The 15,364-nt window shown below is 39.4% G+C and overlaps 1 protein-coding gene across 5 annotated transcripts in view; it reads right to left on the reverse strand.

The window, feature by feature from the left end:
* Positions 1 to 3,408: 3,408 nt before the first annotated feature.
* Positions 3,409 to 15,364, reverse strand: part of LOC124117209 — a 41,261-nt gene continuing 29,305 nt past the window's right edge. For all 5 annotated transcript variants that reach the window (XM_046478976.2, XM_046478974.2, XM_046478977.2 and 2 more), the window contains 2 exons: positions 14,810 to 14,920; positions 3,409 to 5,253 (listed from right to left, as the gene is read on the reverse strand). In XM_046478976.2, the coding sequence (XP_046334932.1) occupies positions 3,926 to 5,253; positions 14,810 to 14,920 (1,439 nt within the window). In that variant the 3' untranslated portion in view covers positions 3,409 to 3,925. The remainder of the gene's footprint in view (positions 5,254 to 14,809; positions 14,921 to 15,364) is intronic.

Below are 15,364 nucleotides of genomic sequence, written 5' to 3' on the forward strand. Positions count from 1 at the left end.
TGAAACAAACGCAAGTGATGGAATTGGATTGGTCCATAGAAGAGGCTTAGAAGGGACATAAACCGTAATAACCACTGGTGGCGCTATGATCGAGCCCGGGAATTCCAGCCTAGTTCGGCAAGGGTGGAAACTGGACTTTTAAAGTCAGTTAACTCTCACGCCTCGGGAAGATGGACCGCCCCTTGATTTAGTATTAATTGTCCCGCGTGAATGAATGTTTGGAACAGATAATCCATAATTCCCTGTACCTCGTTGGTTGTTCACTTAATACGCTTCGATATTGAATTCCATCATAATTACCTTTCCTTTCTAATTTAAGCTTATTCAACTGTCTGTTTTGTTTTGGGGGCTCAGGTGTCCCAAGTTTGTTGATTATCCTATTATAAAAGGTTATAAGCAGTTCATAAGTTGTGACCTTGACCTTCAAATTCAATCAATCATATGCCAGACTAATCCCTTTAAATTATATTAAGTGAGTGAGTGAATGAGTGAGTGAGTATGGTTTTAGACCGCTTTTTGCAATATTCCAGCAATTTCAAGGCGGGGGACACCAGAAATGGGTTCACACATTGTATCCATGTCGGGAATCGAACCCGGGTCTTCGGCGTGAATAGCGAACGCTTTAACCACTTGGCTACCCGACCGCCCCGATATCCAGCACATGCTTTGGAGTTTTTGCTGATGGACTCGCAACCAGTGACAACGTATTATTACTCTGTTGATATCAGTTTGTGTTTTGCTTGCCTGCTGTTTATGGCTTTACTCAGCAATATTCCTTGTAAATAATCAGGGGCGGTCGGGTAGCCTAGTGGTTAAAGCGTTCGCTCGTCACGCCGAAGACCCGGGTTCGATTCCCGACATGGGTACAATGTGTGAAGCCCATTTCTGGTGTCCCCCGCCGTGATGTTGCTGGAAATCTTTTAATTTTAAAGCGGCGTAAAACCATATTCACTGACTGACTGACTGTAAATAATCAAGTCTGAACCAGACAGTCAGTGATTGACATTGTAAATAATCAAGTCTGAATCAGACAATCAGTGATTGACAATGAACATAATCAAGTCTGAACCAGACAGTCAGTGATTGACATTGTAAATAATCAAGTCTGAACCAGACAGTCAGTGATTGACATTGTGAATAATCAAGTCTGAACCAGACAATCAGTGATTGATATTGTGAATAATCAAGTCTGAATCAGACAATCGGTGATTGACAATGTAAATAATCAAGTCTGAACCAGACAATCAGTGATTGACATTGTGAATAATCAAGTCTGAACCAGACAATCAGTGATTGACATTGTAAATAATCAAGTCTGAACCAGACAATCAGTGATTGACATTGTGAATAATCAAGTCTGAACCAGACAATCAGTGATTGACAATGTAAATAATCAAGTCTGAACCAGACAATCAGTGATTGACATTGTAAATAATCAAGTCTGAACCAGACAATCAGTGATTGACATTGTGAATAATCAAGTCTGAACCAGACAATCAGTGACTGACATTGTGAATAATCAAGTCTGAACCAGACAATCAGTGATTGACATTGTAAATAATCAAGTCTGAACCAGACAATCAGTGATTGACAATGTAAATAATCAAGTCTGAACCAGACAATCAGTGATTGACATTGTAAATAATCAAGTCTGAACCAGACAATCAGTGATTGACAATGTGAATAATCAAGTCTGAACCAGACAATCAGTGATTGACATTGTAAATAATCAAGTCTGAACCAGACAATCAGTGATTGACAATGTGAATAATCAAGTCTGAACCAGACAATCAGTGATTGACATTGTGAATAATCAAGTCTGAACCAGACAATCAGTGATTGACATTGTAAATAATCAAGTCTGAACCAGACAATCAGTGATTGACAATGTGAATAATCAAGTCTGAACCAGACAATCAGTGATTGACAATGTGAATAATCAAGTCTGAACCAGACAATCAGTGATTGACATTGTAAATAATCAAGTCTGAACCAGACAATCAGTGATTGACAATGTGAATAATCAAGTCTGAACCAGACAATCAGTGATTGACATTGTGAATAATCAAGTCTGAACCAGACAATCAGTGATTGACATTGTAAATAATCAAGTCTGAACCAGACAATCAGTGATTGACATTGTGAATAATCAAGTCTGAACAAGACAATCAGTGATTGACATTGTGAATAATCAAGTCTGAACAAGACAATCATGGGCATGACATTGTGGGCAACGATCTACGCCGTTAGGGCACAGCGTTTGGTTTTTGTTAAACGCCGCCCTCAGCAATACAGTAGCTATATAACTGCGGGCTGGAGATAATCGACTCTGGACTAGATAATCCAGTGATTAATATTGTGAGCAACTAACCACACTGTTGGGTAACGATGCCATCGAATCTGACCAGCATAGGGAGCTGGGGACCGAATCTAACCCGAATTCCCACTGAGGTCATCCATTGTACCCACCCACTCCTCATTATGGAAATAGATAAAGGGACAAAACCCTTTCACTATCCGATAAAAATCTCTGCATAAAGCAGGGTCGATTGTCCGCTTATATCTGGGTACACACTGGATACTGGGGACCTTTCTGCTTCGGAATCCCCACACGAAGCTGCATTCGGGTCAACTCGGCAAGTTCCGTTACCTGCTTAACACTTCGGGAAGCAGTAGAGTAGTAATATTGCAGGTTCACTGTAAACCGCATATCAGCTGATCCTTCCGCATTTCGTTCGTACAACATGACTGATTTTGAGAAAAAAAATTTTATTTAAATAGAAATTAGGGATACAATTAGTTTTCGTGCAACATTTATATAAGGGACACAAACTGGACTCAGATTTTATTATGTACTGTGATAGTGATGTGAACTAGTGAAACTCGTAAATTCAATATGGGTTCTCTAAAAGCAGACCGAGATAACCAAGGGGACTGAGTTGCAGTGAGGATTGAGAAGAATCGGAAAGGAAATATGTCCTCCAATCCTCGAAGCTTTAAACTTGAAAGAGAAAAGTGACAAGGGAAAGGTTCTGATTTGGAGTGAGAGGCTATTTTGTCACCTTAAGACATTAGGTTACTTCATCAAGATAACAGTGTGTGTGTGTGTGTGTGTGTGTGTGTGTGTGTGTGTGTGTGTGTGTGTGTGTGTGTGTGTGTGTGTGTGTGTGTGTGTGTGTGTGTGTGTGTGTGTGTGTGTGTGTGTCTGTCTGTCTGTCTGTGTCTGTCTGTGTGTCTGTGTGTGTGTGTGTGTGTGTGTGTGTGTGTGTGTGTGTGTGTGTGTGTGTTAGTCCGGACTGATGCCATTTTATAGTGCTAGCTCACTGAGATACAGTTTAACATAAATACCCCACTCAGCCAGAGTAGACTCCGAGCCGACCGGTCCTTGTTTTAGCCCCTGAATGCCGAGCGCAAGACAGGGTAACAACAAGTACCATCTTTTCACGTCTTTTGGTATGACGCGGACGAGGATCGAACCACGGACGTTCCGCTCTCCGGGCGGACGCTCTACCACTAGACCACGGAGGTGGTCCTTATGTTAATGAACTTGTGATAAAAACATTGAGAATAAGTTTTAAAACAAGAACGTTTGATAACATAAATAGCTGAAGAACTCCCACTGAAAGGTTGTGGTAGGCGAACGGCCGGTTTGCAAGGACTTTTTTAGTCGGCGCTTCCGTGTGTGTGTGTCTGTGTGTGTGTGCGTGCGTATGTGCGTACGTGTGTAAAGTTTTACAATGCAAAGTCAGGAAGAGATTTACATTATGTACACACGTGCCAGTCAGTGTCAGATAATGGGGAGCGGCAGTAACTATTAGCTTTCATCAGCGTAACTGATGTACAAATGTTCAAAGTTGAAATGCACGAGAGTTCAGTGTAAAAGTGTCACATCCTAAATATCGATGCCACTGACATGATCACCGGATCAAGGTAACCTCCCAGGCTCTGTATACACACACTCTTGTTTACCAGCTCCAGAAGAGCAGCCCACATTGATGGCAAGGAAGCGTCCACCCACATCCATGTCTGGCTGTAGGTCACTAGGAGGAATGAAGACATCTTCGTGAGGAGAGTGACGGTGAGTGAGAACCACATTGTTTATTTTCACGCCATCGTCGGGCGTGTGAACGTTCTGCAAGTCCATGTTCTGCATATTTATGTTCTGCATTTCCATGTTCTGCATGTCCATGTTCTGCATATTTAAGTTCTGCATGCCCATGTTCTGCACATTTATGTTCTGCATGCCCATGTTCTGCATTTCCATGTTCTGCATGTCCATGTTCTGCATTTCCATGTTCTGCATGTCCATGTTCTGCATATTTATGTTCTGCATGCCCATGTTCTGCATTTCCATGTTCTGCATGTCCATGTTCTGCATATTTATGTTCTGCAGCTGCATGTTGATGAACTCAGTCGGTGTATCCGTTGGAACCTCACTAGGTGGGAACATGTCGTGAGTTCTTGCGTAAGTAGTGTTATAGGTCACTGCACTTCTCAATTCATCATCATCATCCTCATCATAATTATTATGGTTAGCATCCACACGATTTGTACCCACCATGCACATACCTGTACATGACACTGAATCTCCCACATGGTCGTACTGGGAGCTGTATGCTGAGTCTTGTCGCTGAAACCTTTCAGCAAACCATTGTGGACAAGCTTTCTGGAAGTGTTTGGCTTTTGTTATGGCATCTAATAAAGTCCGGCCACATTGAGAGGCTTGTAGGTTCCCCATGGCGTTAATTTTCGCCTGTTTTGGGGTCTTGTCAAGAAGTTCCACCTCATGGATGTGACACAGCATTTCCTTAAAGTATTTTGGTAATTGGTAATGGACCCCGGGGCTGACATCCTTTATGATATACTCCTCATCTGTATAAGCAAAATGCGCTAGGATGGTTTTCTTGTGGAAGTCTGGTTGTGAAGACCTTGCCATGATGTGGGTAACAGCTGGGGAGAAGGTGTCCCCTTCTGGACCTACATCCTCTGTCCTGAAAGATGTGTTCGTGTTTCGAGCATCAAAGAGCATGAACGCAGCCTCTGAACTGATGACAAGAACATAGTCTGCTTGGTCAATGTGGCTGAGGATCCATTGGTAGACGCCCATCGTCTTGATTGTTCCTCGGAACCAGGGCACAAAGAAGACCTCACAGTCGCAGAGGTCTCTCAGGTAGATGGCCAGCTTGCTGACGACGTTGCAGTGGTCCCGGTGGTCGTCCGTATACAGCAGGTACACCTTCCTGACGCGAAGAGCTGAAACACAAATACATAATAAGTGTTCTGTTGTTATTGTGCAGCAGGTGCACGTTCCTCACGCAAAGAGCTGGAACACAAATACATAATAAGTGTTCTATTGTTACAATGCAGCAGCTACACCTTCCTCACGCGAAGAGCTGGAAGACAAATACATAATAAGTGTTCTATTGTTACAATGCAGCAGGTGCACCTTCCTCACGCGAAGAGCTGAAACACAAATACATAATAAGTGTTCTATTGTTACAATGCAGCAGGTGCACCTTCCACGGGAAGAGCTGAAACACACATACATAATAAGTGTTCTATTGTTACAATGCAGCAGGTGCACCTTCCTCACGCGAAGAGCTGAAACACAAATACATAATAAGTGTTCTATTGTTACAATGCAGCAGGTGCACCTGCCACGGGAAGAGCTGAAACACACATACATAATAAGTGTTCTATTGTTACAATGTAGCAGGTGCACCTTCCTCACGCGAAGAACTGAAACACAAATACATAATAAGTGTTCTATTGTTACAATGCAGCAGGTGCACCTTCCTCACGCGAAGAGCTGAAACACAAATACATAATACGTCTTCTACTGTTATTTTGCAGCAGCTACACCTTCCTCCCGCGAAGAGCTGAAACACAAATACATAATAAGTGTTCTATTGTTACAATGCAGCAGGTGCACCTTCCTGACGTGAAGAGCTGAAACACACATACATAATAAGTGTTCTATTGTTACAATGCAGCAGGTGCACCTTCCTCACGCGAAGAGCTGAAACACAAATAACACGTCCCATTTTAATTCTGGAAACCCAAAAGTCCAGAAACTCTACGCTCTTTGCCCAGTCTCGGTTAAAGGTATTTACAAAATTAAACATGCCGTTTTCATGGGAACATACCAAGGAAGAAAAAATGAAAAAAAAATTGTTTAAAAACTCAATATTTAGACTATGTCGCCCATGGGCCTGCCCATGGGCGAAGTCTGGCCCATGGGTAGGCCAATGGGCAGGCCCATGGCCGAGAATATGTTCCTTTACTTAAAACTCATGTTTTTGTTTCGCAAATACATTTAATGTATTCATTTAAGTATCATGACACAAAATTTAACTCTTTTTAACTTAATTCAACGATTTTATAGCGATATTGAAATATCTCGCCCATGGGCGAGAAAAAGGTTTGGCCCATGGGCGAGAATATGTTCCTTTACTTAAAACTCATGATTTTGTTTCGCAAATACATTAAATGTATTTATTGAAGTATCATGACACAAAATTTAACTCATTTTAACTTAATTCAACGATTTTATAGCGATATTGAAATATTTCGCCCATGGGCGAGAAAAAGGTTTGGCCCATGGGCGAGAATATGTTCCTTTACTTAAAACTCATGATTTTGTTTCGCGAATACATTAAATGTATTTATTTAAGTATCATGACACAAAATTTAACTCATTTTAACTTAATTCAACGATTTTATAGCGATATTGAAATATTTCGCCCATGGGCGAGAAAAGGGTTTGGCCCATGGGCGAGAATATTTTCCTTTACTTTAAACTTATGTTTTTGTTTCGCAAATACATGCAGGTGTTCTTACTATTTTCATGGCACATAATGTAACTCAATTTTACTCAATTCAGCTATTTTACAGATTTATTGAAATATTTCGCCCATGGGCGTGAAAAGGTTTTGCCTTCGAAATCCTTGATTAATATATCATGCCAGAGTTCTGAAATTCAGTGACAATGCTGTTGAACAGTAGAATCTGATTGACGTATTGTGCAGAACCTGTTTGACACTATGGGTTCCAGGACCACTAACACTCTGAGCTGAAAAAGTTTGGTCCTAACCGCACCCAACATCTTTAATGAACCCGGCCTTATCTCTCAAAACGTTTTGGCAGTTTATCATACGAATTCATGTGCGTGTACAACATTAAATTTTAGTTAGTTTCTATTCATTTCCCATTTTATGACCCGTTGATACATCCCACTGTGCAATTACGTGACAGGTACGCGTGCGCGAATTTTAATGGAAAGAAACTATTCGTCTTTTTTTGCATAACGTTTGGCTGAATATCTTACATTCTAACGAAATCTCGGAACTGACCAGTAGGAATTATGTTTCAATGCGATTGAGGAAAACGTGAGTGAATATTGTGACACTAAAGCAACTTTTAACTGCATTGTCACTTTTGGTATGAAAATGGTAATAGTTAAGAAAAACGTAACAGCCTTCTTATGATAATTCTCATATTCTCATTAGTACGTTGTGTCTAATTACAGTGTCGGCCTTATTTACAGGTGATTCTACAATACTTGTTGTCGGTCAATTACAATCTGCCACACCACGCGTGAATAAACAGTTATGCAGGTGTTGCTGTGGGCAAATACCTAGCCTGTACATGTATATTTTTGTGGATACATGTACTACATATTTTCGTTGAGATGTGGATATATTAAGCACGAAGACACAAAAAGTTTATGAAAGATGAATTTGTGCCTTGATATATATATTCAACGCGAACGAAGCTTGTATTTTCTCCGCGATCCTGATGTGTATCATCGTTTAATTGGTCATTCATTAAAAGTATGTTGTGAGGCGATATCAAAGGAGCCGCTCAATATACACAGTGTCGTCCGTTTCGCGTGAACTACCACCCTACCCTGTCAGTAAGAGTTATGTAATCGGTACACAAATATATTTGGTGCGATGTCAGTGTGGAAGGAGTTTGAATTACGTCCGCCAGTGGCCACAGAAAGTATAGTACCAATCAACAAGGCCAGTGCCGTACTAATAACCTAGTGACTCGCGTAACAACGGCTGTCAATATGTCTGCTACATCTACCATACCATCATCCCTGTCACAACTGGCGTATTAACGGCTTATTCAAAATATTAATTGTAGAAATGTCGTTACCAGACTAACGTACGTCGTATTCAGTCCTCAACTGGATGTTACATTCCTTATATCAGTTAACAGCCCTGTTTGTGAAAATATTTACTAGACATAAGATTTAAAGACTAATAAAATCAATTGTAAGACCGCATAGACCATAAAACCGAATAAAATATGTCTTGGTATCATCTCTTGTATATTAGATGATGGCAATGACCGGAAATGTTATAACGTTAGATTAAGAAGGAGAAACATTTAAGTGTTTTACAATACTTGGAAACATGAGCAATAAGATGTAGCAACATAAACATGCATGGAATAGGGAAAAAGGATGAAAACAAATTGAAAAGGATTTTAATGCAAAATTATCGAACTAAATAACTTGCCTGAACAGAAGGGGTACCCAAACTTGTTTGACAGTTATTCGTGTGTTGTAGACTGTCGAATGGGACTCATGTGTGTACGTAGGGTACGCATATCTATTGCAAGTTTTAGTACTCATACACTTTCTCTTTTTGTGTTTTGTTTGTTTGTTAGTTGTATAACGCCACACTTAGCAATATTTCAGCTGTATGACGGCGGTCTGTAAATAATCGAGTCTGGACCAGACAATCCAGTGATTGACATCATGTGCATCGATCCACGCAATTGGGATACGATGACATGCATCAACCAAGTCAGCGAGCCTGACCACCCGATCCCGGTAGTCGCTTCTTACGAAAAGCGCTGTCGCCCTTTTACGCCAAGAATGGTTTGTTGAAGATCTTCACGGGTCTATTGAATGCAGGGATTTGTGTAAAGTCATTCAGACAGCATACAATGCCAACTAAAAAATTATACTCAGTGTCTCCGCAAAGTAATATAGTACGGTACTTAGAGTACATGTGAGATTATACTCAGATTAGGGAGATGTTTTATCCATATAACGTGTTATTATTCTACCTAACAATGTATTTAATGAAATGAATGCAAAACAAACTCAACGGCTAAAAGGTTTCATTGAAAAAACTACCCCTAGTCTTGACTTATAAAACAACTGCAACCCGACACAGATTAAACGCAACTTACAAACACAATCATAATCTGGTTAGTCTGTATCACTCAACGAGGCCGCTTACTTTGCCCACAGTATGAAAGTATTGGGCAGTTCAGTAATTAGGAGCCAAAACCAGGCAGGTACGCTGGTCACACTTGACTGGTCTGACTGATGATTAGGTCGTCTGACAATTGTGAGTGAACCATAGCAAGAAGTATCTGCGAAACTATTTGCTCCTTTTATGGGACCGATTAGTTTTATGACCATGGGCCTCGGCACAAGCGTGGTGTTGGAAGACAAGTTATATATGTACATCCGATATGGTGACTGTTTTTCGCTATTCATATTCTAAATACATTCATAATACCACAACATTTTAGTACTCCTTGAAACTTTACAATCACTTCAATATGTACAATAGATTGAACGAGAACACTTGATATATTGCAGATTATTAAATCATTGTCTCTATTATCAGCCGCTACGTTTGTATCGTTTGCATTGTACAAAGAAATATTTTATCTGTCCTTTTGCAGATTTAGCCTCAGAATGTGCTCATTCGAATTAGGAACGAAAATAATTGCTTATCATGAGTATATATGATACAGTTAAAAGTTACTTGTACACTGTAGACGTATTCACTTTAAAGTCGCATACGACCTTCGCGAGCGAGTTGAATGATCCAGGTTAATTGGAACGAAGTCTAGAGAGGGTTATAAAGTTTTGTATTTGGTAATGTGTAGGTTTGTTAAATATAATTTTTTAAATTCATTTTATTTCAATATGTAAAAACATAACTATGCGCTTAAAAACAGAGCTGACTTGATGGGAGATAGCCACCTCAGATTGTCTGTTGGACACGGTTTAACTTACTGTGTCCTCACCCTGGTTGTTGTTACCGTTGTTATAAGGGATGAAGAGCTACAGTCAAACAATGAACTTACGACCGGCAGAAAACAACTCCAGTTGAGTATGCCGATGCTGTATCTCAGCCGTGTTGGCCTGAAAATTTCAACATGCTAATTAAATCCAAAATCGTATAATTATTTTTGATTGAAACCGTATCTTAATTTGTTCTTGCACTGCATTATATCGTGTATTTCATCTGTATATGTGTAATGTGTATATGTATCAATGACTACACTTATACCGCATATTCTGCAACAGACTATAATTAATCACCTTATTATTGTCTCTCCATTTACCATGGCTGACTGCACTAATACCCTTTTAACAGTGGACACCGATATCAGTATACATGTAGGCTTTTTGTTCAAAAAGGAATATGCAGGAAATTATATGTAACAATTAACTGTGTACTAATTACATGTTTGAATGTTATCAGTTTTACGTTCTGAGATACAGTGATGTAAGCATCTTCTAAAATCTTCTAAAAATATAATAAAATACAAAACTCTCTGCCGTAATTTTTTGTGGAAATCATTCGATCAAGTAAAAAATGACTGCGTGACAAGACGAATCAACTATTTATACCCGATAAAAGAAACTGCCGTATTTTAGGAACAGTGCTATAACAAGACATTTGAAATTTCTAACAAGCAGATACATTAGAGACAGTGACTAGACTACAGGTACGTAATCCGTATCAATCAAAGGTGTAAAAAAAACTGAAAATCATATCTGTCGGAGACCTACCAAATTACCAAGTTTTATCATTACTATATTTATTACAATGCAAATACTTTAGTGATACATTTTTTAGAGGAGAGGGCATACACACAAGTATATTGCTTCCGTGTGTGAATGCAGGTTGTACTTGGTATCTCAGTTCTCAGTTTCATACCGGTTGTATAACTGAATTTGTATATGGAACCATGCGTACAGCATGACAATTACTTGCTATTCGTCAGTTTACAACACACATAACACGGTCAAACAATTTTAGGCACCGCTTTTGCGAGTTATGTAGTACAATAATGTTTTATTAAAATCTATTTCAATTTGTTTTCACCATTTTCCCTATTGACAGTCGTTGTTACGTGCGTCACTAGGTAATTAGTACGGATTGACCTTGTTTATTGTTTCTATACTTTGAGGATTTCTGTGACAACTGGCGGACGTAATTCAAACTCCTTCCGCACTGACACCGCATCAAATATATTTGTGTACCGATTACATAACTCTAATGGACAGGGTGGGGTGGTAGTTCACCGGACGACACTGTGTATATTGGGCGGCTCCTTTTATATCTCCTCCAAACATACGTTTATTGAATGACCCCATTAAACGATGATACACATCTCGATGAATATATCAAGGCACTAATTCATCTTTCATAAACATTTTTTTGTCTTTGTGCTTAATATATCCACATATCAACGAACATGTGTAAAACATGTATCCTAAAAACAATAAACATTTTCAGGCTAGGTATTTGCCCACAGCAACACCTGCATAACTGTTTATTCACGCGTGGTGTGGTAGATCGTAATTGACCGAGAGCAGGTATTGTAGAATCACCTGTAAATAAGGCCGACACTGTAATTAGATACAACGTACTAATGAGAATTATCATAAGAAGGCTGTTGTTTTTTCTGAACTGTTACCATTTTCATACCAAAAGTGACAATGCAGTTAAAAGTTGCTTTAGTGTCACAATATTCACTCACGTTTTCCTCAATCGCATTGAAACATAATTCCCACTGGTCAGTTCGAAACCGCATGTAATTAAATAATTATTTCGAGATTTCGTTAGAATGTAAGATATTCAGCCAAACGTTATGCAGTAAAAGACGAATAGTTTTTTTCATTAAAATACGCGCACGCGTACCTGTATATTGCATACCTGGTGTAACGTAATTGCCCAGTGTGATGTATCAACGGGACATTAAATGGGAAATGAAATAGAAACTAACTAAAATTTAATGTTGTGGAAAATAACTCCAATGAATTGGAGTACACGCAAATGAATTCGTATGATAAACTGTCAAAACGTTTTGAGAGGTAAGGCCGGGTTCATTAAAGATCGCTACAATATGTAAAACAGGTGAAATTTGTAGAACTAAAGGAAACATCCAACCAAATGCCCTTTTTAACTAGTAATGTAATGATATAATATAAAGTATATTTCACATGATACAATATACTTTGCAAACAGTTAGTTGATGCTTGAAAGGGACTGACGAAAACATGGGCGAAATATTTTAATAACGCCGTAAAATAGTTGAATTAAGTAAAAATTAGTTAAAATTTGTAACATGATACTTGAATAAATACATTTAATGTATTTGCGAAACAAAAACATGAGTTTTGAGTAAAGGAACATATACTCGCCCATGGGCCAAAACTTTTTCTCGCCCATGGGCGAAATATTTCAATATCGCTATAAAATCGTTGAATTAAGTTAAAATGAGTTAAATTTTGTGTCATTATACTTGATTGAATACATTAAATGTATCTGCGAAACAAAAACATGAGTTTTAAGTAAAGGAACATATTCTCGCCCATGGGCCTACCCATGGGCCTACCCATGGGCCAAACCTTTTTCTCGCCCATGGGCGAAATATTTCAATATCGCTATAAAATCGTTGAATTAAGTTAAAATGAGTTTAATTTTGTATCATGATACTTCAATGAATACATTTAATGTATTTGCGAAACAAAAACATGAGTTTTAAGTAAAGGAACATATACTCGCCCATGGGCCAAACCTTTTTCTCGCCCATGGGCGAAATATTTCAATATCGCTATAAAATCGTTGAATTAAGTTAAAATGAGTTAAATTTTGTGTCATGATACTTGAATGAATACATTAAATGTATTTGCGAAACAAAAACATGAGTTTTAAGTAAAGGAACATATTCTCGGCCATGGGCCTGCCCATGGGCCTACCCATGGGCCAGACTTCGCCCATGGGCCACACTTCGCCCATGGGCAGGCCCATGGGCGACATAGTCTAAATATTGAGTTTTTAAACAATTTTTTTTTCATTTTTTCTTCCTTGGTATGTTCCCATGAAAACGGCATGTTTAATTTTGTAAATACCTTTAACCGAGACTGGGCAAAGAGCGTAGAGTTTCTGGACTTTTGGGTTTCCAGAATTAAAATGGGACGTGTTAAATACATAATAAGTGTTCTATTGTTACAATGCAGCAGGTGCACCTTCCTCACGCGAAGAGCTGAAACACAAATACATAATAAGTGTTCTATTGTTACAATGCAGCAGCTACACCTTCCTGACGTGAAGAGCTGGAAGACAAATACATAATAAGTGTTCTATTGTTACAATGCAGCAGGTGCACCTTCCACGCGAAGAACTGAAACACAAATACATAATAAGTGTTCTATTGTTACAATGCAGCAGGTGCACCTTCCTCACGCGAAGAGCTGAAACACAAATACATAATAAGTGTTCTATTGTTACAATGCAGCAGGTGCACCTTCCACGCGAAGAGCTGAAACACAAATACATAATAAGTGTTCTATTGTTACAATGCAGCAGGTGCACCTTCCTCACGCGAAGAGCTGAAACACAAATACATAATAAGTGTTCTATTGTTACAATGCAGCAGCTACACCTTCCTGACGTGAAGAGCTGGAAGACAAATACATAATAAGTGTTCTATTGTTACAATGCAGCAGGTGCACCTTCCACGCGAAGAACTGAAACACAAATACATAATAAGTGTTCTATTGTTACAATGCAGCAGGTGCACCTTCCTCACGCGAAGAGCTGAAACACAAATACATAATAAGTGTTCTATTGTTACAATGCAGCAGGTGCACCTTCCACGCGAAGAGCTGAAACACAAATACATAATAAGTGTTCTATTGTTACAATGCAGCAGCTACACCTTCCTCACGCGAAGAGCTGAAACACAAATACATAATAAGTGTTCTATTGTTACAATGCAGCAGGTGCACCTTCCTCACGCGAAGAGCTGAAACACAAATACATAATAAGTGTTCTATTGTTACAATGCAGCAGGTGCACCTTCCTCACGTGAAGAGCTGAAACACAAATACATAATAAGTGTTCTATTGTTACAATGCAGCAGGTGCACCTTCCTCACGCGAAGAGCTGAAACACAAATACATAATAAGTGTTCTATTGTTACAATGCAGCAGGTGCACCTTCCTCACGTGAAGAGCTGAAACACAAATACATAATAAGTGTTCTATTGTTATTATGCAGCAGGTGCACCTTCCTCACGCGAAGAGCTGAAACACAAATACATAATAAGTGTTCTATTGTTACAATGCAGCAGGTGCACCTTCCTCACGTGAAGAGCTGAAACACAAATACATAATAAGTGTTCTATTGTTACAATGCAGCAGGTGCACCTTCCACGCGAAGAGCTGAAACACAATCATGTACTTTATATTATAGGTGGTCTCGCCAGTACTTGTGCACCTGCTAAACACGAATAGGTAGATTATAAGTACACTAAACTACGGTTATAACGAGGTCGAGGGGACCAAGTTCAGTACGTAATAACCGTAGTTCGTTAAAAGCAAACATACAGTACATATACAACAATTTGTCGGGACTAAAAATAATTTCGTTATATCCGTCAGTTCTTTATTTACTTGATGCCCTGTTTGTCGGAAACAAAACGTATTTAAAATAATTGTTGTTGTTTTTCCAGTGTGTCATGTTAGTCCACTGACCTGAGGCGCGCTGTCGTCTGTACACCATCACAACTACAGCAACCAGGATCAGGCCGAACAATGAACCAAACAAGACTGCCAAGCCTGTCACCACATCATTGGGCGGCTCTTCTGAAACAACGAGAACAATGAGGGATTTATGACGAGGCACTGACTCATCAGTTATGGAAAAAACTTGTTTGTTGGTTGGTTTGTTGTTTTAACGTCGCACTCAGCAATATTCCAGCTATCAACCAATCCGATCCTGACCACCCGATCCCGTTAGTCGCCTCTTACGACAAGTATAGTCGCCTTTTACGTAAAGCATGGGTTGCTGAAGACCTATTCTACCCCGAATCTTCACGGGTCGGAAAAAGTGTACTAGCGCTAAAGCTAAAGCAGCATAACCAGGAAGAGGAGGCGTTACCATCGCAATGTAGTTTCTGCTGAACGCGAGTGTGGGGATGTTGTTTTATGCCGCACCCATAAATATTCCAGATGGCAGTCTGTACATAATCGACTCTGGACCAGATAAGTCAGTGACAGAATGTATGCGATGCTATTAAGTCGGCTTTT

The sequence above is a fragment of the Haliotis rufescens genome, unplaced genomic scaffold (assembly GCF_023055435.1).
Source record: "Haliotis rufescens isolate VD_foot unplaced genomic scaffold, xgHalRufe1.0.p SCAF_154, whole genome shotgun sequence".
In the NCBI taxonomy this organism is placed as follows: Eukaryota; Metazoa; Mollusca; class Gastropoda; order Lepetellida; family Haliotidae; genus Haliotis; species Haliotis rufescens.